General features: G+C 54.7%; 1 protein-coding gene across 1 annotated transcript; it reads left to right on the top strand.

The window, feature by feature from the left end:
- The first annotated feature begins 4,626 nt into the window (after window positions 1–4,626).
- On the top strand, window positions 4,627–26,267 carry ALOX12B (arachidonate 12-lipoxygenase, 12R type). Its single transcript, XM_050932927.1, has 14 exons — window positions 4,627–4,773; window positions 12,780–12,984; window positions 14,681–14,765; window positions 16,202–16,324; window positions 16,589–16,692; window positions 16,930–17,102; window positions 17,451–17,594; window positions 18,154–18,357; window positions 18,710–18,796; window positions 21,956–22,125; window positions 23,882–24,003; window positions 24,470–24,570; window positions 25,098–25,268; window positions 26,018–26,267. Exons 1-14 carry the CDS (start codon window positions 4,627–4,629, stop codon window positions 26,195–26,197), a joined length of 2,016 nt encoding a protein of 671 aa, XP_050788884.1. The 3' UTR covers window positions 26,198–26,267.

Consider the following 26,267-nt stretch of genomic DNA (forward strand, 5'->3'; position numbering starts at 1 on the left):
CCCCCCCCCAGATTTTACAAATAATGACCATTGAATTTGGTTATTTAGATGCTATTTCCATCTTTGTGTGTGTATTTCTAGAAGTCTCGCTTCGTTATGTGTTTCTATTTGATATACAAACCAATCCAAAGAAAGTCAATTCCCAAGAATGAGGCCAAATGCTGTTTCACTCGTAGTCTTGGCCTTCACAACATCCTGCAGCAAAGAGTTCCACAGGTGGACCTGGCGTTGAATTTGCTGAGACTTGTATGGCAATTTTGTACAGACTCTGTGTCAGTGGCAAAAAGCAAACTCCAGTGGGTTACGTGCTAACCACCTCTGACGTGCGCCGATAAAGATTGAACAGGGCGTAACCAGCCCTCCAGTGAAATACTCTTCCTCTGTGTTAGGCCCGGCATCGAGACCCGTGTTTGCAGGAGATGTTGTTTGTTGGGCAGGATTCCGAGACCGACGAATGGGAGATGTAGGACGTGTGTTATCACAGAGGAGGCCTCTCCTCTCTCATGCTGGCTCTGTTTTGCTTTCTCTTGCTCCCAGATGCAGGCAGTCACGCTCTGTGGTGGGCTTGGTCCAGGGAGAAAATGAGCTGGAAGTTCTCAGCTGTTAATTAGCACACAGCAAACCAACCAGATGTGATCGTGTTCTGTCTTTGGGGCTCATTTCTCTTTCTCTGCAGAGCTCAACCAGCTGATTTTTCTCCAGCTGTTGGTAATTCATTCCCTCCCAGCTGCCCTGGCCTCTCTTTTTGGCTCTTCCCTTTCTCTGAAAAGACTGTTGAGATGACTGTCTCTCAGCTTTTCCTTGCACTGCTGCCATTGACATTGTTGCAGATCCCACTGCAGCCACCATGTCTCATAGAATATCAGGGTTGGAAGGGACCTCAGGAGGTATCTAGTCCAACCCCCTGCTCAAAGCAGGACCAATCCCCAGACAGATTTTTACCCCAGTTGCCTAAATGGACCCCTCAAAGATTGAACTCACAACCCTGGGTTTAGCAGGCCAATGCTCAAACCACTGAGCTATCCCTGCCCCCATAATTTAGGGCAACTGCACTCGGCCTTCCCCTGGATGATCCAGCAAGGGCACCCAGGTTCGGCTTTCAGCGCCCCACCTGTTGCCTCTCTCAGGTGGAGACCCACCTCTGACACCCTTCTCACCAGGGTATCTCCACAGTGCACAGCCCCCTGCCTCTACAGCGCATTTCCCAGCAAAGACAATTGGCCAGACAGCCCTACTTGCTTTCTCTGTGGAGACTGACAATGGGGAACTTTCCGCACTTATGTTACCAGCCGGCTCTTTCGGGACGAGCCAGCTTTCCTCTTTAGGCGAAAGCGTGACAGAGGAAACCTATTACAAACAGCACAGGCACCTACACGTCTGCTAACAAGCCGCACCAGGGATCACTCCACCCTAAGGGTGTCTTTGAGGTTACAAACTCATCAGACCTTCAGCTCAGAACAAGCACTTTGTTTTATGGGGCCTACCAGTTCCCCACCCATGAGGTCCTCCTGTGGAACCTGGGGGTCCTGTCCGTTTGAGGAGCAAGGCATTGAGTGAGTTTAAGACTCAAGCTTTTACCCAGAAGTCTGTTGGTCTCAGGAGAATCCAGCTGGAGCTAGGGTGACAAAGTGGAGAATTTTTAAAAAAATGTTTCTGTAGGACTAGTGTGTGCGTGCCTCAGTTTCCCACTATGTGTTGCACTATTAACCAGGTGGTGGGACAGGGGTGTTTGATTAGTGCAAAGATCCCCACACACACTTTCTCTAAAGGATACGGGGGGACTTCCCTCTCACTGCCTGGATATTTTATAACTTGGCCACTGATGGCAGGGAAGGGCTGAACCTCTGCAAGAAGCCATCCAGCTATGACAAAGAGAGAGAGAGAGGTGGAGGCCAGGGGACCGGTTTTTCACGGGGGAAACTCAACCAAGGATGGAGGTGGTGCAACCGGGCATGACTGGTCCTGCCTGGGTTCGATTCGGGGCGGTTCTAGGAAGGCTGATTGTGGAGCTGTACGCAGGTTGGCTGTAGCCTTGTCGGTCCCAAGATGCTAGATTCTCTTTTAGTGGAGGAACTCCTGCTGGCGGGAGGGACGAGTTTCCGAGCTTGCACCCCCAAAGGCTTGTCCCCAGAGCGGGAGGGATAGCTCAGTGAGCATTGGTCTGCTAAACCCAGGGTTATAAGTTCAGTCCTCGAGGGGGCCATTTAGGGAACTGGGGTAAAAATCTGTCTGGGGAATTGGCCCTGCTTTGAGCAGGGGGTTGGACTAGATACCTCCTGAGATCACTTCTAGCCCTGATCTTCTAGGATTCTCTCTCTCACCAGCAGAAGTTGGTCCAATCAAAGCTATGACCTCCCGCACCAGGTGTCTCTGAGCATGGAGGCGGTTCTGCCCCCATCCTACCTCTTCCCAGGCCCCTCCACCCCTTCCCCCAAACCCTCAACCCCACTCTGCCTCCTCCCACCTGATTAAAGAAGCCCCATCGTCTGCCACCACAACCTATGTCCAGTGGCCTTTTTAATACCACCCCCCGACAAGGGGTTAACCCTCATTTAGCAGAGTTTTGTTAACTCAGTAATAAGGAGCTTAATGCCCTCAGGTTTGTCCAGGGTATCAGGCCGGGGCTACACGCCACGGTCAGGGTGTCAGACGCCACCTGTGCTCGCTTCGCTCTGCAAGCGTTTTCACCTAAATCCAGCTCTCCCCTCCCACCAGCGCCTCCCTCCGCCGGTGGGCCCCACCGGTCAGCTCCTCTCCCACCCACCGCGATCAGCCCTGCGGGAGCAGGAAGAGATGGGGCAGGGGGGCAGGAAGAGGAGGGGCAGGGTGGGAAGAGGCAGAGAGGGGGTGGGGGATTGGGGAAGGAGTGGAGTGAGGGATGGAAAGAGGTGAGGGAGGGGGAGGAAGAGGAGGGGCAGGGTGGGAAGACGCAGAGAGGGGGTGGGGATTAGGGGAAAGGGTGGAGTGGGGGATGGAAAGAGATGGAGGAGGGGGAGGAAGAGGAGGGGCAGGGTGGGAAGAGGCAGAGAGGGGGTGGGTATTGGGGAAGGGGTGGAGTGGGGGCAGCCCTGGGGTGAGGGAGGGGTGGGAAGAGGTGGAGGAGGGGTGGGAAGAGGAGGGGCAGGGTGGGAAGACGCAGAGAGGGGGTGGGTATTGGGGAAGGGGTGGAGTGGGGGCAGCCCTGGGGTGGGAAGAGGTGGAGGAGGGGAAGGAAGAGGAGGGGCAGGGTGGGAAGAGGCAGAGAGGGGGTGGGTATTGGGGAAGGGGTGGAGTGAAGGCAGGCCCTGGGGTGAGGGAGGGGTGGGAAGAGGTGGAGGAGGGGTGGGAAGAGGAGGGGCAGGGTGGGAAGAGGCAGAGAGGGGGTGGGTATTGGGGAAGGGGTGGAGTGGGGGCAGGCCCTGGGGTGGGAAGAGGTGGAGGAGGGGAAGGAAGAGGAGGGGCAGGGTGGGAAGAGGCAGAGAGGGGGTGGGTATTGGGGAAGGAGTGGAGTGGGGCAGGGCCTGGGGCAGGAGAGGGACGGAAAGAGGTGGAGAAGGAGGTGGGAAAAGGCAAGATGGGGGTGGGAAGAGGCAGAGTGGGGGTGGGGCCTTGGGGAAAGGGGGGAACAGGGGCCTTGGGGCAGAGAGGGGTTGAGCACCCACCCAGAAAGAAGAAAGTCGGCGCCTGTGTCTGGGGTGGCAGAAATTGGTCGGTGCAGCGAAACGATGACTCCCTGCGCGGCGCCTCCTGCTGGTGATCCTGGGAATTAGCTCAGCTTCAGCCCGGAGCGCCCTCTGCAGGCCGGTGTCCCGCCCGCCGCTGGCCCCGTGTCCCGCCCGGACCCCGGTGCCCTTTACCTCAGGGCTCTGCCCCAGCAGTACCCCACACTCTGGGTCTGCCCTCCCTGGGGTACCCCCATCCCTCTATCCCCACCTTGCCTCAGTGGCTACCGCCAGTCGTCCCCTAGCCCCCTCTCACCGGGGCAAACTGCAGTCTGTCATGGCCACTCGTCATTGGCAAGGGGGGGTCGGACCGGCTGCCTTTGCAACCCCACTACCTGCTCTGGCCTTTAACCAGGCCCGCAGGCTGGAGCGTCCCAGCTCCTCTAGCCTTTCCCCAGCCCTGCTCCGTTCCCTGTACCCTGAGCTCCCAGGCAGCCCGGTCCTTCTCCCTCCAGAGCAAGAGAGAGACTGACTCTGCCCCTGGCACACAGCCCTTTTATAGCTGAGGTCTGATTGGGGCGTGGCCCCACATGGGGCTGCTCCCCCAATCAGCCCAGACTGTTTTTCAGGAGCCCCGCTACTGTCGGGAAAGGCTGAAACCGACCCGTACCGGCTGGAGGTTCTGGCAAGGCAACCCTTGCCGTGGTATCCTGTCTGGCAGGAGGGGAACTCAGCAGACAGGTTGCTTGTTGGAGGTGCCAATTAGCTAAGTCAGCCTCCATTTGCCTTGCCCTTGTTCTCCCCAAGGGCTGGGGTTGGATTGAGCCATCAAAGAACTCACAGCTGCGTCACCGAGGACGAGCAGCGAATATAAAAACTACAGCCTGTCCAGGAGCAGGAGATAACGACGCCGGATCTCCGGGACGGACAGACAGCAGGACAAGGAATCCCACCCGATACGCTCCTCCCTGCCTCACCAGCTACGATGGGCGTCTACAAAGTCCGCGTCGCCACCGGGAACTTCCTGCTAGCTGGGACCTTCAGCTCCATCTCCATCACCCTGGTGGGGACGCACGAGGAGAGCGACAAGAAGCCCCTCGACAACTGCGGGAAGGACTTCAACCCCGGGGCGGTGAGTACTAGTAGAACGGGGCCAGATCCACCCCATCAATTTTGATCATCAATCCCTAGCTTCTGGAGTCATGAGATCATGATGGGAGATGCTCCCTTTTTTGTTTAAAAAAACCATTCAGTCTCTAGCCCTCATGGTTGCATAGAAAAGCCTAAAACCATGAACGTGGAGCAGGCGAAAGGGTCTGGAGATACTTTGTTTTTCTTAAAGCTCCAGGTCCCGGAATCGAAGGATCATGCTAGGAAGAATCTCAGCTTTAGTTTTACAATATAAACTTTTAACCCTTGGTACTGTGGAGAAAAGCTTCTAACTTTTGCTGCTTTTGCTAGGTGAAATTTTTTGATGGAAACAGGTTTTTTGATGTTTTTTTAAATGAAAAATGAAGATTCCATGTCCCTGAAACCTTTTTTTTTTTTTTTTTTTTTTTTTTGCAAATTTGTGTCAGTTTTACCAAATTGTTTTGGTTAGGAGGGGCACCCTGAAAAAACACCCTCCCCCCGCAGATCTTTTCCTTTTGTTTTCAGTTTAAAATGATTGTTCCTTGAATTTTATTTTTAAGAAAGTTGAAAAAAAAAGCTTCTTTCCAATGCTCCAAATCGAAACAAATCGATTTGGCCTATGATCGGCTTATTGACTACCCATGGTCCAGTGGTTAGAACAGGGGTCCCCAACATGGTGCCCGCGGGTGCCAGGGTGCCCACCAGGGCGTCTAAGTGCACCCGCATACTGGCCAGCGGACAAGCATCTGCCGAAATGCCGCTGACAAGCTGCATCATCCAGAGGCATCACTGCCAAAATGCTGCTAATTTTTGGTGATATTTCGGTGGCAATGCCTAGTGACGTTGCCGCTTGTCAGCAGAATTTCAGCGGATGCTCATCCGCCGCCATGGCCCTCCACGGCTCATCGTCTGGTGCCTGACAGACGAAAAAGGTTGGGGACCACTGGGTTAGAGGCATCAGCTGGACTGTGGTTGATGAGGGTTCAGTGCCCTGTCCTGCTACAACCTTCCTGCGTGACCTTAAATACATTACTTAGACCGTCTCTGCCTCAGTTTCCCCATAAGCACAATGGAGGTAATAGCATAGCCCTGCCTTAAAAGGTGTGGTGAGGCTAAGCAAAATTACAGAGTGTGAGGTGGTGATGAGTGGCAGATAAGTATTACAGATGGCTCAAAAAGAAAAAAACAGCAGCACACTGAAAATATGAAGCACCTGGAGTCATGAGAGAATCTCAGCGTTTGCAGGGGCAGGGGAGCAGTGCCTAGCCTTCGTAGTGGCGGAGACTAGCTTGAAAATGTGACTACAGCTAACCAAACCAGGAATCAAATCAAACAAATGAATTGGAGAGGGAGGCAGAGAAAAGCCGCTGAAATGGTCCGGGCGCTGGGGAAAAAGTGATAGACTGAAAGATCCTGATTTAGTTGGGAATTGGTCCTGCTTTGAGCAGGGGGTTGGACTAGATACCTCCTGAGATCCCTTCCAACCCTGATATTGTATGATTTCTTTCGCTTCTCAAACGGGAGACAGAGCGGTGACTTGATTCCAGGGTGTAAGGACGTACATGGAGAGAAAATTCCTGGGGTCTTAGCAGAGAGAGACACAACAGGCCCCAACATCTGGAAGTTAAAGCCAGCAAAACACAATTTAGAAACAAGGCGGAAGTAAACTATCTGGAAGAATTAACCACTGCACCAGACTCCCAAGGGAAGAAGCAGATGGTCGGCCTTTTGGCGGCTTCGGATCCAAACCGAAGGCTGTCACAGATTCGCAGAGGTTAAGAACAGGCCAAGCGGAGAAAATTGATGGGGGGGAACTTCTGTTCTCGTCTCGCCAAGAAATCTGACACTAGCAAAGAAGCGGCTCAGTGATCCTGGGAAATCTCAAACAAGAGAGATTCGGATTTGGCCCTGGGGTGGCTGCTGCTGGGGTCCTAAGTCCAGTTCCGGGGTCCACCCCCCCTCCCAGTTCAAGAGGGACAGAGCGGTCAGAGAAGAGCTGCAAGAACGATGAAGGGCCTGGAAAACCTGCCTTAGCGAGACAGATGCCAGGAGCTTGGCCCGTGTAGCTTCACAAAGAGAAGGACGAGGGGTGATTTGGTCCCACGCTGTAAGTTGCAGAAATGTGACCACAGAGGGGCCTTCCCTCTAGCGGAGACAGGCCTAAGAAAAGCCAGTGTCAGGAAGCTAAAACTGGGTAAATAAGACACCAATTTCTTAACAGGAAGTGTAATTAACCAGTGGAAATTACAGCAAACCAGGCAAGTGCTAAATTACCAGTGACGGAGTATCCCCCGCTGCCCTCGACCGGGCGTTAATTCTGCGCCGTTCTCTCAAGAGGTACAGCCCCTAGCGTAACGGGCTGCGGGTCCATGACCAGGACTGCTGCTGCCTCAATGTAATAACCATAATAATGGCAAAAAAAAAACCCGTGACAGTCAACGAAAGTGGCAAAACTTCATCGGATGAAAGGACTTTATGTCCTCCCCATCCAGGATTCAGGGCTACTGAGTGGAGGTGGCTTTGCAAGAGGATTAAATATTTCTATGATCAACCGTAACGGCATTGGGTTTTCCACTTGCCGCAATAAACACGGGAGGGGGTTGTTCACCCTCAGATCTCTGCTCTCCCTCCAGTCCCTGAGCGACTGGGGATGAGGGACAAATGGCATTTACGGGCAGGTTATTGCAACTTGCTCCTTGATGAGGTTTCTTGCTTTCAAGCAGCTGAGACTGGACATTGTGGGAGACAGGACACTGGGTTAAATAGGCCCATGGGGCTGACCCAGGGCAGCAAGGAGCAGGTAGGAGGCCAGGGCAGATGGGCCCATGGTCTGATCTGGCTCAGCGAGAAGCAGGCAGGATGCCGAGGTAGATGGGCCCATGGTCTGATCTGGGAGCTCAAGGAGGAGGCAGGATGCCAGGGTAAATGGGCCCATGGTATGATCTAGGAGTCCAAGGAGGAGGCAGGATGCCAGGGTAGATGGGCCCCTGGTAAGATCCGGGAAGCAAGGAGCAGGCAGGATACCCGGGTAGATGGGCACCTGGTATGATCTGGGAGCTCAAGGAGGAGGCAGCAGGCCCGGGTAGATGGGCCCATGGGTCTGATCCACGGCAGGCGTTCCAATATTTCTTTGTGGATTCATAGGCTGACTTCCAAAAAAGCATCCCGTCTCCAGCAGAATAAGAGACACCGCCCGCCTGGTCTTTATATTTATTACAACAGGACCACAGTGTGCCAAGCACTGCTCGGACCCCCCCTGCCCAAGATCAGGGCCCTGTTGTACCAGGCACTGCCCAGACCGCCCTGACGAAGATCAGTGCTCCGCCATGCCGGACGCTGCCCAGACTCCCACCAGCACAGAGTGTGAGTCGCTCCCTCAAGTGACAAACTCACCGAGCAAATAAACAAGAAAAATTAAGGTGGGGAGGAAAATGGAGTATTAAATGCAGGTTACACGCCTGGTGTGATGCACATAAATTACAGAGCCTGCTTCAAAGACAGGGAACCTGACTCACTGCAAGAGGCAGGAAATTTGCCTACTGTGACACAGTGAGTTTGTTGGACAGAACCCAGGAGTCCTGGCTCCAGCTCCCTCTCTTGGTCCCTTTGGACCCCACTCCGCTCCCAGGGCTGGGAACAGAACCCAGGAGTTCTGGTTCCTGGCCACCTGTATTCTCCCTCAGCTCAGCCTTGTTCTCCTGAAGACAGCCCCAAAGTTGCCCGTTTCCCACGGAGGTGTTTGGTGCATTGATCACATCCTGCGATTGCTCCCAGAGGGAGATTCCCTCCATGGCTGGAGGCTGGAATGGGCAGCTCAGCACCATAGTGGGCCTGGATGGAATGATCCACCCAAATGGGGGGGCGGGGAGGATTCCTGCATGGTAAACCCTAGTACTGTCCCGGAGATCATTAATTCCCCCACAACGAAGGGGAGTGGGAACAGCTCCCCCAGTGGGGACCATTGGAAAAGCAGCCTGTTTAAAAACATGGGAGTCAACTGAGCTATGCTGATTTACTCCAGCTGGGATCTGGCCCCATTGACTCCAATGGAGAGACGCCCATTGACACCTGCTGGGATCTGGCCCCATTGACTCCAGTGGAGAGACGCCCATTGACACCAGCTGGGATCCGGCCCCATTGACTCCAATGGAGAGACGCCCATTGACACCAGCTGGGATCCGGCCCCATTGACTCCAATGGAGAGACACCCATTGACGTCGGCTGGGATCTGGCCCCATTGACTCCAATGGAGAGACGCCCATTGACATCGGCTGGGATCTGGCCCCACTGAATCCAATGGAGAGACGCCCACTGACCCCAGCTGGGATCTGGCCTCATTGACTCCAATGGAGAGACGCCCATTGACACCCGCTGGGATCTGGCCTCATTGACTCCAATGGAGAGACGCCCATTGACACCAACTGGGATCCGGCCCCATTGACTCCAACGGAGAGATTCCCATTGACACCGGCTGGGATCCGGCCCCATTGACTCCAATGGAGAGACGCCCATTGACATTGGCTGGGATCTGGCCTTCACCTTCTCTGGCCTCAGTCAAACACAGATCCAGCTGTGCCTTCTCTCCCGCCCCTGTGCTGAACTGGATTGTATGGTAGCTGAAGACCCAGGGGCATGGAGGCTGTGCTGACTGAAGAACAGGTTTGGCTGCCTGCCTCTCCCCTGGGGGAACCGGGTCAGGAGACTTTCCCTTCCCAGCCTGCCCATGACAGAGCACAGCTGTGAAGTGCCCGCAGCACTGCTGATGGACGCTGATACCAGTCAGCTCTGTGTTTTTGGGGAACCAGGGCGCAATATCCAGCCTGTCTGACTCATGAAGGACACCCCTGCCCCTGCCCAGCCTCTGCTTGAATCAAAACCGATCAGAGGAAAGACTTACACAGAGCAGCGAAGAGCGGTGGGAGACACACCTAGACCCCTCCTGACAAGGGTGACGGGATTAAGGCAACTCCCCCAGACTCATTTGCATCGAAGATGGGACAAGGAGGCATCTCTATTAGCCTACAGAATTGAGAACAGAGATTCCAAGGCAAGAACCGCACTGAACTCTGGGTCCAGAAAAGCAGGGACGCAATGCATCATGGGGGAGCTCTGCTCCAGATGTTAATAGACCTACGCCTGCCCACAGCCAGCTCAGCAGTTATCAGACCAATTCTAGTAATGAATCCTTGATTGATATCCAAACTACTGAAGCGGCCTAATTGCATTGTGAGCTCCCTGGCAGGAACGCGGTCCATAGCCAAGAGTGATCAGCTCCTATTGTCTAGCCTAAAGAAAACCCTTGAGTTTACCCATAAACAAATCTCGTGTTCTCCCTTGAACCATTGTTGTTTCCCTACCAAAAAACCTACCCACACTCCAGTAAGTGTTCGGATGCCTGGATCCAAACTCTGCATCAGTTCCACCGGGATTTCATCTTCTCCTGATTGATCATGCTGGGGGCTCTGCCTGTCTCCAGCACTCAGGACCACCATCATAGACTTATAGACTTTAAGGTCAGAAGGGACCATTATGATCATCTAGTCTGACTCCCTGCTCAACGCAGGCCACAGAATCTCACCCATCCACTTCTATAACAAACCCCTAACCTATGTCTGAGTTTTTGAAGTCTTCAAATTGTGGTTTGAAGACCTCACGCTGCAGAGAATCCTCCAGCAAGTGACCCGTGTCCCACGCTGCAGAGGAAGGCGAAAAACCGTCAGAGGGGAACCCCGACCAGTCCAAGCTTCATGGAGTGGGTGAGATCCCAACTCTCTCTCTCTCTCTTTTCTTTTCTAAAACTTGTTTGATCAGGTAGAGTTTTACTTTTGCAACCTTTAATAACACAACAATGATGTTGGTTTAGGTTCTTCTTGCGTGGCTATCACTATTATTCAATAAATCACTTTTGCGGCTTACTCTGCAGCAATGCTCCTCTTACCTAAGCTAAAGATCCCTGTAGCGCTCCAAATACTCCGGGGTTTGCTCAGCGGGTGGGTTACTACCAGTACAACTGTGACGTGAAAGTGGGGATAGGGATGTGTTGAACGAGGGTGGCTGCTTGACCCAGTCTGCTGAGTCCAGGGACATATATGGGGTCAGCTTGAGAGTGTTAATTGACCCGGTCCTCTCTGTTTTGTGTGTGTGTGTGTTCATCTGGTTCTGGGGCTGGAGGAACCCAGCCCTGGGGAACCTAGGGCCTGCAGGGTAGCTCCATTGGGAGGGGACATGCAGAAGAGAGAAGTAGAAATCCTTATGAAAACACACGTGATACAAGCAGCACATTGATAGAATTACAGAACCCTCCCCACACACACACACATAATGAGCACACCCCAAAGTGACCAGCAGATCTGGTAACAACGCCGGCCGGTCTCGAACCCAGGACCTCTGGTGCTAAAACCACCAGCTTCCCGTCGGGGAGAAAACTCCCACCCTTCCCCAGTCTGATTCAGAACAACGAGGCCAAGCCGTTCCGATCCGGGACGGGGGCACCGCTTCAGCACGCCGATCTCGAACTACCGCCTTTCCACACCGCGCCGATCTGCCCCTGCGCCAGGACCGAAATGCGCCCTTTCGACCCTCGCGTGTCGACGCCTCTCGTTTCCCCTTCTCCAGCGTGGCCGAAGGTTAACCAGAAGTTGCCCGTTGCGTCCAGAAAATCGTTTGAATACCGAACGCAAGTCCGCGCGAAATCAATCCAGAGGATCCTGTTGTCTTTTTACCTTCTAGACAGGGGTAGCCACCTTGTCGGCCCCACGTACAAGGCCGGCCTGTGTGGTTTGCCGTGTCTGGCCCAGGGTAGGAGGGCAGGTGATATCTTTTATCGGTCCAACTTTAGCTGGCGACAGAGAGGCACCTTCATACTGACTCTGCTTTGGGTCTGTCTCGCTGACGTCGGCCCCAGCGCTGAATTAACCGTTCAGGGGCCTTGGTGCCCAGACTGTGGCCCCACACCCCCACTGTGCCCCGAGGCCCCACCCCACCGCTCTGCCCCCCACTCCTGGGGGGGAGGGGCAGAGAGCAGTCAGTGAGGGGAGGAGGGGTGGAGAGGAGTGAGCAGTGGGTCGCAGGGGAGGGGCAGAAAGGAGCGGGTGTGGGAGAGGGGTGGAGAGGAATGGGGGGGCCGAGAGAAGTGATTGGTGGGGAGGGGGCACAGAGGTGCAAGCAGCAGATGGTGGGGGACAGATGGAGAGGCGAGAGTGTGGGGGACGGGCAGAGAGGAGGGAGGGGGCGGAGGGGTGCAAAAATCAGGTGGGGGGGCGGAAAGGAGAGAGAGTGGGGGAGAGGCAGAGAGGAGAGAGCAGGGGGTGGGGACTTGGGGGGAGGCCGGGGGGCTCAGGGCCACAGTCCAGTGGCTGGGGCCCCTTCTGAGTGTGGGCTGTGACAGACAAGGCTCGCTGGGGGGTAGAAACAGTGGAGTCTCCATCGGCGTCGGTGCAACGCCCGATCGAATAGGGGGGCCCCAATCTCCACTGGTGTCCGTGGATCTGCCAGCACAATGAAGCAACCTGGATTTGCTCACGCCCAGCGGAGGATCTCCTCCCCCGGGCGTCAGGGCCAAACCTCAGCAGCTGGGGCCGCGGCTGCAAAAATTAGCAGGCCGCAGGACAGTGGCCTTTGCTTTAGCCGAGGCCGAGCTTAGACGCACGCGGCTGCTCTGACCCGTTTCTGGCAGCTTCTAAAGCACGGTGGGCACCGCTCGAGGGCTCCCAAAGGCTTTAAAGGGATTGTGCCCTTCTCCTATACACTGCTCGGCTATGCTGAGCTACCTCAAACCGGAAAACTTGGCCTCTACCTCCGGGCTCATGAAAGGCAGGTGCTGAGCAGAACAGTAGTTGCAACAGTGATTTAGCCAAGCTGTGTTTCCTTGGAGACTTCCACACAACAGGGGGGCACAGGAGGCCAGCAAGTTTTTTATTTGGGGAGGGGGAGACAGAGGCTGACGGTTAACCCCTGAGTCACACCCTCACGCTCTGGTTGTCGTCCCCCCCGCCCGCCCCATTGCAGGTGGAGGAGTTCCAGCTGTGCTGCCGGCGCTGGCTGGGGGACATCGTCCTGGTGCGGCTCCACAAGGAGCCCTACTCCTTCTACCCCACCGACAACTGGTACTGCAGCTTCGTGGAGGTCATCTCCCCCCACGGCCAGACCTACCGCTTCCCCTGCTACCAGTGGATCGAGGGCTACCGCACCCTGGAGCTGCGGGAGGGCAAAGGTAGGGGGCTGCGGGCTGGAGGAAGGCACATGGGGGCCGACCTGGTGTCGCTTGGGGTCATAGATAGCTGTCCCCGTATACACCCCTCTATCTGTCCATCCCCATACATCCCCTATCCATCCATCCCTGTACACACCCCTCTGTCTATCCATCCCCATCCATCCCCTATCCATCCATCCCCCTCTATCATTCCATCCCCATGCATCCCTCTGTCTCTCCATCCCTATCTATCTATCTATCCCCATCCACCCCTCTATCTATCTATCTATCCTCATCCACCCCTCTATCTATCTATCTATCCTCATCCACCCCCTCTATCTATCTATCTATCTATCCCCATCCACCCCCTCTATCTATCTATCCCCATCCACCCCCTCTATCTATCTATCCTCATCCACCCCTCTATCTATCTATTTATCTATCCCCATCCACCCCCTCTATTTATCTATCCCCATCCACCCTTTTATCTATCTATCTATCTATCCCCACCCACCCCCTCTATCTACCTATCTATCCTCATCCACCCCCTCTATCCATCTATCTATCTATCCCCATCCACCCCCTCTATCTACCTATCTATCTATCTATCCCCATCCACCCCCTCTATCTATCTATCTATCCCCATCCACCCCCTCTATCTACCTATCTATCCTCATCCACCCCCTCTATCCATCTATCTATCTATCCCCATCCACTCCCTCTATCTATCTATCTATCTATCCCCATCCACTCCCTCTATCTATCTATCTATCCCCATCCACCCCCTCTATCTAGCTATCTATCCCCATCCACCCCCTCTATCTATCTATCTATCTATCCCCATCCACTCCCTCTATCTATCTATCTATCCCCATCCACTCCCTCTATCTATCTATCTATCTATCCCCATCCACCCCCTCTATCTATCTATCTATCTATCCCCATCCACCCCCTCTATCTATCTATCTATCTATCTATCTATCCCCATCCACCCCCTCTATCTATCTATCTATCTATCTATCCCCATCCACCCCCTCTATCTATCTATCTATCTATCTATCTATCCCCATCCACTCCCTCTATCTATCTATCTATCCCCATCCACTCCCTCTATCTATCTATCTATCCCCATCCACCCCCTCTATCTATCTATCTATCCCCATCCACCCCCTCTATCTATCTATCTATCCCCATCCACCCCCTCTATCTATCTATCTAGCTATCCCCATCCACCCCCTCTATCTATCTATCTATCTATCCTCATCCACCCCTCTATCTATCTATCCCCATCCACTCCCTCTATCTATCTATCCCCATCCACCCCCTCTATCTATCTATCTATCTATCTATCCCCATTCACCCCCTCTATCTATCTATCTATCTATCTATGTATCCTCATCCACCCCCTCTATCTATCTATCTATCTATCTATCCTCATCCACCCCCTCTATCTATCTATCTATCTATCCTCATCCACCCCCTCTATCTATCTATCTATCTATCCTCATCCACCCCTCTATCTATCTATCTATCCTCATCCACCCCTCTATCTATCTATCTATCCCCATCCACTCCCTCTATCTATCTATCTATCCCCATCCACCCTCTATCTATATCTATCTATCCCCATACATACCCCTGTTTCTCTCTCTCTCTCTCTCTCTCTCTCTCTCTCTCTCTCTCTCTCTCTCTTTCACACCTTCTCTCTCTCCCCCAGGCCAGACGGTTTGCGATGATGCCGATTCCCCGTTGCTGCTGGCGCAGCGGCAGGCTGAGCTGAAGCACCGACGCGAGTCCTATGGGTGAGTGAGATGCCGGTGTGGGTTGGGGGAGCTCCTCTGGGCTGCATGGGGTTCTGACGATGCTGCCCATGGGAGTCAGCTGAGGTCACTCCATCCGGGGCAGACAAACCCCAGAAGCTGGTGGATATTCCATGACGTAGATTTACCAAACCAGCCCAAAACAGCCTCTGTATTACCTCACAGGTTACTCAGAAGTCCAAACAACACAGTTCCCTTAAAGTGCCCAGCCTCCGGCCTCCGCCCAGACACGCATGTCAGATATGTTGATGATTGCTGAAAATCTTATCTCATCGTAGAAAAGAAAAGGTTCTTCCAATCCCAAAGGATCAGCCATACATCCAGGGCCAATTATAACTTAGATCTTACCCAAAATACACACTATGGCCGATTCTTGTTAACTAAACTAAAATTTATTTAAAAAGACAAGAGACAGAGTGTTGGTTGAAAGCTCAGTATACAGACAGACTTGAATTCAATTCTTGAGGTTCAGATACATAGCAGAGGTGAGCTTGTAGTAGCCAAAAGTCCTTTTAGAAACAGTCCAGAGGTTATAGTCCAATGTCCATATTCAGGATGACTCTAGTCAGTGACTGGGGATCTCAATCCTTGTGGCTTAAGGTTTCCCCTTCTGGAAACCCAAAGCAGATCTGAGATGAAGCAGGATCGTGTTCCAGGTTTTTATACGTTTCCAGCAGCGTTTTGGCGTGAGAAAACAATAGCTCAACTTTTCTTCTCCTAAACATTATGGCAATTAGCACAGGATAATGTATCCATGAAACAGTTCAGATACAGGTTACCACAACCTTCAAAGAGACACAGAGACAATAACACTATTTCACTCAAGTGTCTTCCTAAACAAAATACTCCTTTTTGGGGTCTTTGAATCAAAGCCACAGCAATAGACAATACACCACAAGACCTGAGCACACAGATCCCTTTCTATCTCCATCAATGCCGGCTGCATTTCAAAGCTCTCTTCATTTGCGTATCTTCCTAACCGGTTGGCCATGGGTCAGGTCAGTCTGTGAGGTAATTAACTCTTTCTGGCCCTGTCATCTTTCAGTGAAATCGTAGATTCATAGAAGATCAGGGTTGGAAGGGACCTCAGCAGGTATCTAGTATGACCCCCTGCTCAAAGCAGGACCAATCCCCAACTAAATCATCCCAGCCAGGGCTTTGTCAAGCTGGGCCTTTAAAACCTCTAAGGATGGTGATTCCACCACCTCCCTAGGTAACCCATCCCAGTGCTTCACCACCCTCCTAGGGAAATAGTGTTTCCTAGTATCCAACCTCATACACTCATAATGTCTCAGGGGTCTCGGGGATGGAGCGGGTGGTAGGAACCGCAGGACAGGTCATCCCGGGACTGCGGCTGAGGGATTGGCAGGGCAGCGGCAGGCCAGGGCTAACGTCGCCTGCTGTCTCTCCATGCCCAGATGGAAGGAATACGCCCCTGGACTGCCCCGGTGCCTGGCGGTGGACAACGTCATTGAGCTGGACTGTAACACCATGTACTCCTTCACCAAGAGCACCAACTTCCTGCTGCGTGGGGGGAATGCGTGAGTGCTGCTGCCCCACGGCCAGACCCGATCCCAGCGCCTGCCCCTAGAAATTAACCCTAACCCTGTACACTAACCCTAACCCTGTACACAACCCTGTACACTAACCCTAACCCTGTACAGTAACCCTAACCCTGTACACAACCCTGTACACTAACCCTATACACTAATCCTGCCCCTGCCCCCTCCACCTCTGCCCCATTCGAAGGGACAGGCCTGAACCCCCCTGCCTGCTCCCACACACTCGCTCTGCCACCCCCCCAGGCAGGTGGAGCTGCGGCTGAAGGGTTTCCTGAGCTGCACCAACTCCTGGGCGAAGCTGGACGACATCAACAAGGTTTTCTGCTTCAAAAAGACCCCGATCACAGGTAGGTGACCCCCCCCGCACCCCCACCCCGAGCCTTGTGCCAGGTGCTGCCCAGACTCCCACCGAGATCAGGCCCCCTCATGCTGGACCGTTAGCCCCGTTCTCCAGTGTGGGGAGGCCATGGCCCCGAGAGACTCCGAAAGCTGCCCCAGGCACCCAGGGTAGGACTCGAACTCGGCTCCCTTGAGTCCCAGCCCGACACGTTAACCCCGTGGCTGCCCTGCCCGTGTCCCCCCAGAGTACGTGCGGGCGCACTGGCGAGAGGACACGTTCTTCGGGCACCAGTTCCTGAACGGGGTCCACCCAATGATGATCCGGCGCTGCACAGAGCTCCCCTGCAACTTCCCTGTCACGCCGGCCATGGTGGCCTCCTCCCTGGGGAAGAGCAGCAGCCTGCAGGATGAGCTGGAGGTAAGTGGGGTGCCAGGGACACCCCTGGAGGGACTCAGCCATGGTCTGACCTCAGCCATGGTCTCAACTCTCTCCCCAGTGTTGCTCCAGGCACGAGCAGCCACGGATCAAAGGTGTCCAGCGGGCCCAATTCCAGAGTTAGTGGCTGCGCTCGCACTGGCCACTCAGCTCCAGGGGCTAGACCCAGGGCACTGCTGTGGGGAAGCTCACAGCGTTGGGAGAGGGCACTGCTGTGGGGAAGCTCACAGCACTGACATCCCAGCTTTTCCCCATGCCCTGGGGTCCCCACTCTGCACCCCCCGATGCACTGGCCCCCGCACTCTTCTCTGCTCCCCCTGTGCCTTGCAGAAAGGGAACATCTTCCTCGCTGACTATAAAATCCTGGAGGGCATCCCGGCCAACACGATCAATGGCTACCAGCAGTACATCGCCGCGCCCCTCTGCCTGCTGCACCTGCAGCCCTCCAGAGAGCTCGTCCCCATTGCCATTCAGGTAACAGCCCCCACACGCTGCCTGGCGGGCCCCCGCATGCAGCCCCCATCCCTACACAGTCCCAGGGCTGAGCATTGCCATCTAAGGGACTGGTCTAGGAAGAGAACCCAGGAGTCCTGGCTCCCAGCCCCCCCTGCTCTAACCCACCAGTCCCCACTCCCCTCCTAGAGCTGGGGAGAGAACCCAAGAGTCCTGGCTCCCAGCCCCCCCTGCTCTAACCCACCAGTCCCCACTCCCCTCCTAGAGCCGGGGGAAGAACCCAGGAGTCCTGGCTCCCAGCCCCCCCTGCTCTAATCACCAGCCCCCACTCCCCTCCCAGAGCAGGGAGAGAACCCAAGAGTCCTGGCTCCCTAATCGCCCCACACCCTTCTGTGTGTACCTCCATGTGTGTACACACACCCCAGCTGTGTGTCTCCTCTTCCTAACACTGGATTTGCTGCACCGTCATGTCCCCTCATCCTGGGCGGCTGGGTCCTAGCCCCTGTGGGAGCAGCAGGATTCACAACCCCGGTCTGGGTCAACCTGCACCCCTAGCCCTTCTCTGTCTCTCCACCCGCAGCTCAGCCAGTGCCCAGGCCCCGACAGCCCCATCTTCCTGCCTTGTGACTCCGAGTGGGACTGGATCCTGGCCAAGACCTGGGTGCGCTACGCCGAGTTCCTGGTGCATGAGGCTGTGAGCCACCTGCTGCTCACCCACCTGATCGACGAGGCCTTCACCCTGGCCACCCTGCGCCAGCTGCCCATGTGCCACCCGCTCTTCAAGGTAGGAAAGGGGCTGGGGGCAGCTGTGCCCAGATGTGTGGGAGAGAAGAGCCCAGCAGGGGAAGCGTGCCAGACACGCCCCACTGCCGGCATCCAACAGTGCCCAGCCACACATGTGGGTGCCCAGTGGAGTGCGTGTGCCCGGCGTGCCAGGCTGGGCGTGCCCCACACTGGCTGCACTCTACCCATCATGGTCCAGCACCTCCTGAATGACAAGGGAAAAAGAGCTTCCGCTGGCTTTTTGGAGGGGCCAGGACCGGGTCCTGGCCCCTCCCCAGATACGTGCAGGGGTGGGGATGGGGGGTGGCTGCCTGCTTGTCCTCACCCACCCCTGTGTCTCTTCCCCTCCCTAGCTGCTGCTTCCCCACACCCGCTACACGCTGCACGTCAACGTCCTGGGCAGGACCCTGCTACTCAGACGCGGAGGGAACATCGAAAAGGTGATAGGACCCCGCGGTCAGCAGCATTGGACCCAGCTCCCCTCCTAGAGCTGGAGAAAGAACCCAGGAGTCCTGGCTCCCAGCTCTGTGCTATAACCCACCAGCCCTCACTCCCCTCCCAGGAGTCCTGACCCCCAGCTCCTCCTGCTCTAACCAGTAAGCCCCACTCCAGTCCCAGAGCCAGGGAGAGAACCCAGGAGTCCTGGCTCCCAAGCCCCCTTGCTCTAACCCACTAGACCCCATGCCCCTCCCAGAGCCCCGTACTTGGGTGTAAAATGCACCTGTCGCCCAAGGTACCGGCTGCCCCTGGAACGGGCAGAATTAGAACTCAAAGCGACTGTGACAGCTCAGAAAATTGGGCTGAAATCAACAAGCTGAAATTCAGTGAAGAGAATTGCAACGTGCACCACTGTGGCAGGAAAACATCAATGCCCATCTGCACAATGGGACATAACTAGCTGCTGGAGAGGAGAGTTGGGGGTCGTACTGCTCCAAAGGATCTGGGAGTTATATTGGGGTCTGTGATACAGCATGACCTGAGGACAGCAGGAGAGGGTTAGAAGGGAGCCTTATTCCCTGTAGAGGGAAGAAAGTTTGCTATAGATTAACTAGAGCACCTGAAGTCAATTAGAGCACCTGCAGTTAGTCACCTGATAAAAACCCCTGCTTCAATCAGACAGTGTGGGAGTTGGAGCAGAGAGGATTGGTGTTGGAGCGCAGAACAGTTTGAAGGAGTCGGAGCAGAGAGGATTGGTGTCAGAGCAGAGAGGATTGGTGTTGGAGCGGAGAACAGTTTGGAGGAGTCAGAGCGGAGAGGATTGGTGTCGGAGCAGAGAACAGTTTGAAGGAGTTGGAGCAGAGAGGATTGGTGTTGGAGCGGAGAACAGTTTGGAGGAGTCGGAGCAGAGAGGACTGGTGTTGGAGCACAGAACAGTTTGAAGGAGTCGGAGCAGAGAGGATTGGTGTCGGAGCAGAGAACAGTTTGAAGGAGTTGGAGCAGAGAGGATTGGTATCGGAGCGGAGAACAGCTTGAAGGAGTCGGAGCAGAGAGGTTTGGTGTCAGAGCAGAGAACAGTTTGGAGGTGTCGGAGCAGAGAGGATTGGTGTCGGAGCAGAGAGGATTGGTGTCGGAGCAGAGAACAGTTTGCAGGAGTTGGAGTAGAGAGGATTGGTTTTGGAGCAGAGAACAGTTTGGAGGAGTTGGAGCAGAGAGGATTGGTGTCGGAGCGGAGAACAGTTTGGAGGAGTTGGAGCAGAGAGGATTGGTGTCGGAGCGGAGAACAGTTTGGAGGAGTTGGAGCAGAGAGGATTGGTGTCGGAGCGGAGAACAGTTTGAAGGAGTTGGAGCAGAGAGGATTGGTATCGGAGCGGAGAACAGCTTGAAGGAGTCGGAGCAGAGAGGTTTGGTGTCAGAGCAGAGAACAGTTTGGAGGAGTCGGAGCAGAGAGGATTGGTGTCGGAGCAGAGAGGATTGGTGTCGGAGCAGAGAACAGTTTGCAGGAGTTGGAGTAGAGAGGATTGGTTTTGGAGCAGAGAACAGTTTGGAGGAGTCGGAGTAGAGAGGACTGGTGTTGGAGCACAGAACAGTTTGAAGGGAAGCAGAGGAAAGTTTGGAGAAGTGCTGCGGTGAGTTAAGAAGTCCAAGACCCTAGGTAAAGGGCACCTGGCTTGTGCAGAGGGAGGGCAGGAAGCCCCCACAAGCTGAAGGGCAGGAGAGGGGAGTAGCCCAGGGGAAGGAACCATCAGTTCAAATGGTTTACCACCATCCTCAGGGCCCCAAGTCCCTCCCTCTCCACTCCCTTCCTCTAGGACACTAGTGGGGCAGTTAATATTCCAATTCAGGGGCAAGAAATGGCTCCCTGAACCCCCGCTCCCAAAAAGAGAGAGCACGAGACCCATCATAATAGTGCCGGCCATTTGCCACAGGTCCCAAGTGGAATATGAGTCAACAATGCTCCGCAGCTGGGAAAAAGACTAATATCATTCTAGGCTGAATTAACAGGAGTGTCGTGTGTAAAACCTGGGAGGTCATTGTCTGGCTCTGGTAAGACCTCAGCTGAAGAACTGGGGGGGCGTCACATTTTAGGAAAGATGTGGCCAAATTGGAGAGAGTCTGGGAAAGAACAACAAACATGATCAAATGTTTTGAAACCCTGATCTATGACGCCAGGTTAAAAAAACACTGGGCACATTTAGTCCTGAGAGTAGTTTGAGAGAGGGGACCTGATAGTCTTCAAATACGTTGAGGACAGTGATCGATTGTTCTCTGGTCCTGCCGAAGGCAGGACAAGAAGTAATGAGGAACTGGGGTTATTTAGTCTGCAGAAGAGAAGAGTGAGGGGGGATTTGATAGCTGCTCTCAGCTACCTGAAGGGGGATGCAAAGAGGATGGAGCTCGGCTGTTCTCAGTGGTGGCAGATGACAGAACAAGGAGCAATGGTCTCAAGTTGCAGTGGGGGAGGTTTAGGTTGGATATTAGGAAATATTATTTCCCTAGGAGGGTGGTGAAGCCCTGGAATGGATTCCCTAGGGAGGTGGTGGAATCTCCTTCCTTGGAGGTTTTTAAGGCCCGGCTTGACAAAGCCCTGGCTGGGATGATTTAGTTGGGGTTGGTCCTGCTTTGAGCAGGGGTTGGTCCTGCTTTGGACTAGATGCCTCCTGAGGTCTCTTCCAACCCTGATCTTCCATGATTCTAATGGGCTAAATGAAGTAATGGGCTTAATCTGCAACAAGGGAGATTTATGTTAAATATTAGGAAAAGCTTTCTCTCTCTAAAGATAGTGAACTCTGGAGCAGGCATGCAAGGGAGGATGTGCAATCTCCGTCCTTGGAGGTTTCTTAGAACTGGTTGGACAAACACCATTCCCGCATGGTCTAGGTTGCCTTGGTCCTGCCTTGGCGCGGTGGGAGTGGACTCGGTGATCTCTCAGGGTCCCTTCCAGCCCTACAATTCTACGTTTCTGTGAAAACACGGGTGTTAGGAGTGATTGATCATTTTGGGGTACAACGCAAAGCGAAACATGGGGGAGGCATATTTGTCATGGCATATTCATCTGTCGTCATGTTGTGCTGAAATAGATCATGGCGGTATTTCATTCTAACCCGCCCCCTGGCCCAGTAGCTCAGAGGCTGAAGGCTCTGTCTCTGGTCCCTTCCCAGGGCATGGGCTCGGGGATCGAGGGGACCAAGGTGCTGATGGCCAAGGGCATGTCCTGCCTGACATATGCCTCCCTCTGCTTACCTGATGACATCCAAGAGCGTGGGGTTGACTGCATCCCCAACTACTACTACAGGGATGATGGGCTGAAGATCTGGTCGGCCATTGAGAGGTAAGGAGAAGGAGCCGGGGCAGAGGGTGGCAAGGAAGCAAGTGGCATGTGGAAAATTCCCACTGGTCCGAGTTGCTTGGAAACACGACATTCCTGCCACGAAAAGAATTCCAGTGTTTAACCACCCTGACAGTTAGGAACTTTTTCCTAATGTCCAACGTAAATCTCCCTTGCTGCAGTTTAAGCCCATTGCTTCTTGTTCTATCATTGGAGGCTAAGGTGAACACTTTTTCTCCCTCCTCCTGATGACACCCTTTTAGATACCTGAAAACTGCTATCATGTCCCCTCTCAGCCTTCTCTTTTCCAAACTAAACAAACCCAATTCTTTCAGCCTTCCTTCATAGGTCATGTTCTCAAGACCTTTAATCATTCTTGTTGCTCTTCTCTGGACCCTCTCCAATTTCTCCACATCCCTGGAGCCTGGGACCAGTCTCCTCAGTTAAAGTTTTCATCTTCCCAGCGTAGGTGAGGGAGGAGAGAGGCCAAGGGATGATACCACTGTCCCTTATTTTATACCCTCAGTCCATGTGTCTAGAAGACACTTGCCCAGACATGTCCTGGTGAGCTTTGCTGAGTCACTGGGTTGAGCAATCCCCCTGGTGGGTCTTGTGCAACTGAGTCAGAGAGTGTAACAGTCCCCATTGTGTGGTGTTTGGGCAGCCCTCATTGCATTGTAAATCCCTGGATTACAACTCTCCTGCTTATTATTGGTCGTTGAACACCCTCCTGGGTGGGGTGGGGAGAAGTTCTTTGTACGTCACTAGCAAATATATAGCATATTTCAATAACAACCACGAAGCAAAATCTCATAACTTCATACACACTAACGATATGCATATTTGGAAAGAACAACGGGTTTCAGCAGGTCATGACCTTTCATATGATATCTCACATGACATGCTTTGTATGAAATATTACAACTGTATGTGAATGACGCATATGGGTTTTACAGGGCGTTATTTTGAGGTACAGTGTGTCACAGATTCTATTCCTGATACCTGGAGGTTCCCTGGTAACAAGGCAGCGTGGTGTCAACAGGAAGCTTTGGGCACTAAAAAATTAACCCTAACGCAATGGAAAAGTCAACCCCCATCAAATATTGATGCCTGGCTTGGTGATCTGGCTGATCACACAGCTAACGAGTGGCTGGCATTGCGGAGAAAGGGAATGCATGAAAAATTCAAAGCAATTTGGGCTGATTTATTAAAGGTCTATGATCAATGTAGACACTGAAGATATGTCACATCCCCTCCCGGGCCTTTATCCTAACCCTCGTCACTTAGTTTGTGTGGTAGATTGGTTGGCATTGAAAAAATGAATGAAAACTTGTAAATACACAACAATGGAGAGGAAAAGTCAAATTTTTAGCAATTTTGCCCCAAACCAAATTCCGGGGAAAGGTCTCATTGGGGGTGAATGGAAACATTTGGCTTCAGTCAAGCCAAGACATTTTGTGCCAGTGGCGACTCTTGTTTAACGTGTTGACTTCCACAGGAGCAAGTCCAATTTGAAACGAGAAATTCAGCTCTGTCGTAAACGAGATCCAGGATCACCTGGAGGTCAGGCCGGCGGCTTAGCCATCAGGCCATGCTGCCACAGCTAAGAAAGGGTGAAGTGAGAGGGACACTAGGTACCGGCCAGGGTGCAAGGTACCACTGGGCTGTTTGGTGCTGCTAGCTGAGTGACACTGGTGCACTGGGGAATGATGTGGCCTGCAGTGACCCATCCAGGCCGACACATCTCTGCTCTTTCCAGCTTCGTCTCCGGCATCGTCAGACACTATTACCGCAGCGACGCCCACGTTCTGGCCGACTGCGAGCTGCAGGCCTGGGCAGATGAGATCTTCCATGAAGGCTTCCTGGGGAATGAGGCGTCCGGTAGGGGCCATGTGAACCCAGAGCTCTGTAGCCACTGGTCACCAGGCTCCATACGGGAGCCACTGCAGGGCATCTCTGGATTGCGTGATTCAGGAGGCCCAACGACTGTCAGCCAGACCTCAGCTGGTGTCAATGGGCATCTCTCCATTGGAGTCAATGAGGCCAGATCCCCAGCTGGTGTCAGTGGGCATCTCTCTATTGGAGTCAATCGGGGCAGACCCCAGCTCATATCAAGTGGCCCTGCAGGCAGGGGTCATGACCCCCGGACGGGGAGCAAGTTGTCCAACCCCATAGGGACAGGGTGGCCTGGATCACAGCGGTGGGACGGGGCCATGGGGTGACTGGGAACAGCCCCACCATGTGAACAGGCAAGGCGGGGAAATGGCACATGGCCAAGCTGAGGCCCGGAGCAGTGGAGTGGGGCAGGGCCGGGCCCGGTCAGTGATGCCCCTTCTCCATCCCGCAGGCCTCCCCTCGTCCCTGCAGAGCATCCCCGAGCTCATTAAGTACCTGACCATGTGGATCTACTGCTGCTCGGCCCGGCACGCCGCCCTCAACAACGGGCAGGTAGGGAGAGGCCAGCCTGGGTGCTTGGGGTCTCATTCCCTGCCCCCCTATGGGGCCCTGGGGTCCACCCACCAACACCCCCACCCTGTACCCTCCCCACGGGGCCCTGGGGTCCAGCCACCAACACCCCCACCCTGCACCCAACATGGGTCCCTGGGGTCCAGCAACCGACCTACCCACCCTGAACCCCACCCCACTGACACCTCAATCCCCAGGACCTAGCTCTAGTAGCCAATCCCCCACCCAGCACCCAACCCTACAGAGACCCAGGACACCTCAGGACCTTGCCCCAGCCCCCCAGGACTCCCCACTGCCGTACTCAGCACCCCTGACCCCCACCTTGACTTTCCTAACCATTGCCTGTGGGTGAGGCACTGACCAAGCCCCAGATGCCTAGATCCCTTGGCTGAACCAGACCTTCCCTGGTCAGGGTGATGAGGGGATCCCTGGCTGGGCTGGGGTGGTCCCCGGCTGGGCTGGAGGGGTTCCCCGGCTGCTCTGACTGTGAAGGTCTCTCTGGGCTGCAGTACGACCTTGGCGCTTGGATGCCCAACTTCCCGGCCTCTATGAGGAACCCCCCACCCCAGGCCAAGGGCACCTCCTCCCTGGAGAGCTACCTGGACACCATCCCGGAGGTCAACAGCACCAGCATCGCCATTTTCGTCCTCTGGATCATCTGCTGTGAGCCAGGGGACTCGGTGAGAACATGGGCACTAGGGGGCTGTGGGGCAGGGACCAGGGCAGGGACTCAGCAGGGGGGCGCTCTCCCCTGGCAGGGGGCTGGCCCCAGGGTGGCGCTGTGGGGCAAGGAGCGGGGCGGGGGGCTCAGCAGGGGACACTCTCCCCTGGCAGGCAGGGCTGGCCCCAGGGTGGCGCTAGGGGGGCACTGTGGGGCAGGGAGCGGGGCAGGGGGCGCTTTCTGTTGAATGAGCCATTGCACTGATTTCTCCATCCCCTCCTTTATGATAGCAGTAAAGGACCCGTTGACATTTCACATGAGCCGGGGGATGAACCAGGGTGTCCTGGCCCAGCTGCACTTTGGGGGATTCCCTGGACATCCCCCAAACTGGCTGCAGGATTCTCCTTCCCTCCCTGGCCTGAACGTTTCCCAGTGTTGCTACACAACTGTTTAACACCTGCCCCATTCTCTAGGGCACGTGAGGGGTCCCTGTGTAAACAGCCGCCCCACCCCAGAGGTGGCTGCATCTCAGCCCCAGATGAGGGGTCCCTGAGTAACCGGCCACCCCGCCCCAGAGTTGGCTGCATCTTGGCGCCGGCAAGGGGTCCTCATACCACCAGCTGCCCCACCGCAGAGGTGGGTGAATCTCAGCACTGGGCGAGGGGTCCCTGGATAACCAGCCACCCCACCCCAGAGGTGGCTGCATCTCAGCACCAGGTGATGGAGCCCTTCCGTGCTGTCCCTCACCGCTCTCCCGTTCCCTTGCAGAGATCCCTGGGCACATACCCCGACGAGCACTTCACGGAGGAGGAGCCCAAGCGGCTGATCAAGGCCTTCCAGGGGCGCCTGGCCCAGATCTCCCAGGAGATACAAGAGAGGAACAAATCCCTGCCCATCCCCTACCGCTACCTGGATCCCCTCCAAATCGAGAACAGCACGTCCATCTGAGCCCGACCGGCGAGCCCCAGGGACGGGCCTGCGATCCTGTCCGGGGGCAATAAACTACAGTCTGGTTCCA

The sequence above is a fragment of the Gopherus flavomarginatus genome, chromosome 23 (genome assembly GCF_025201925.1).
Source record: "Gopherus flavomarginatus isolate rGopFla2 chromosome 23, rGopFla2.mat.asm, whole genome shotgun sequence".
Classification (NCBI taxonomy): domain Eukaryota; kingdom Metazoa; phylum Chordata; order Testudines; family Testudinidae; genus Gopherus; species Gopherus flavomarginatus.

Coding starts and splice junctions, on each gene's coding strand:
- ALOX12B (XM_050932927.1), top strand. CDS start 4,627: ATGGGCGTCTACAAAGTCCGCGTCGCCACCGGGAACTTCCTGCTAGCT. Junction 16,693..16,929: donor CAAAAAGACCCCGATCACAG/GTAGGTGACCCC, acceptor GTGTCCCCCCAG/AGTACGTGCGGGCGCACTGG. Junction 24,004..24,469: donor CCTGGGGAATGAGGCGTCCG/GTAGGGGCCATG, acceptor TCCATCCCGCAG/GCCTCCCCTCGTCCCTGCAG.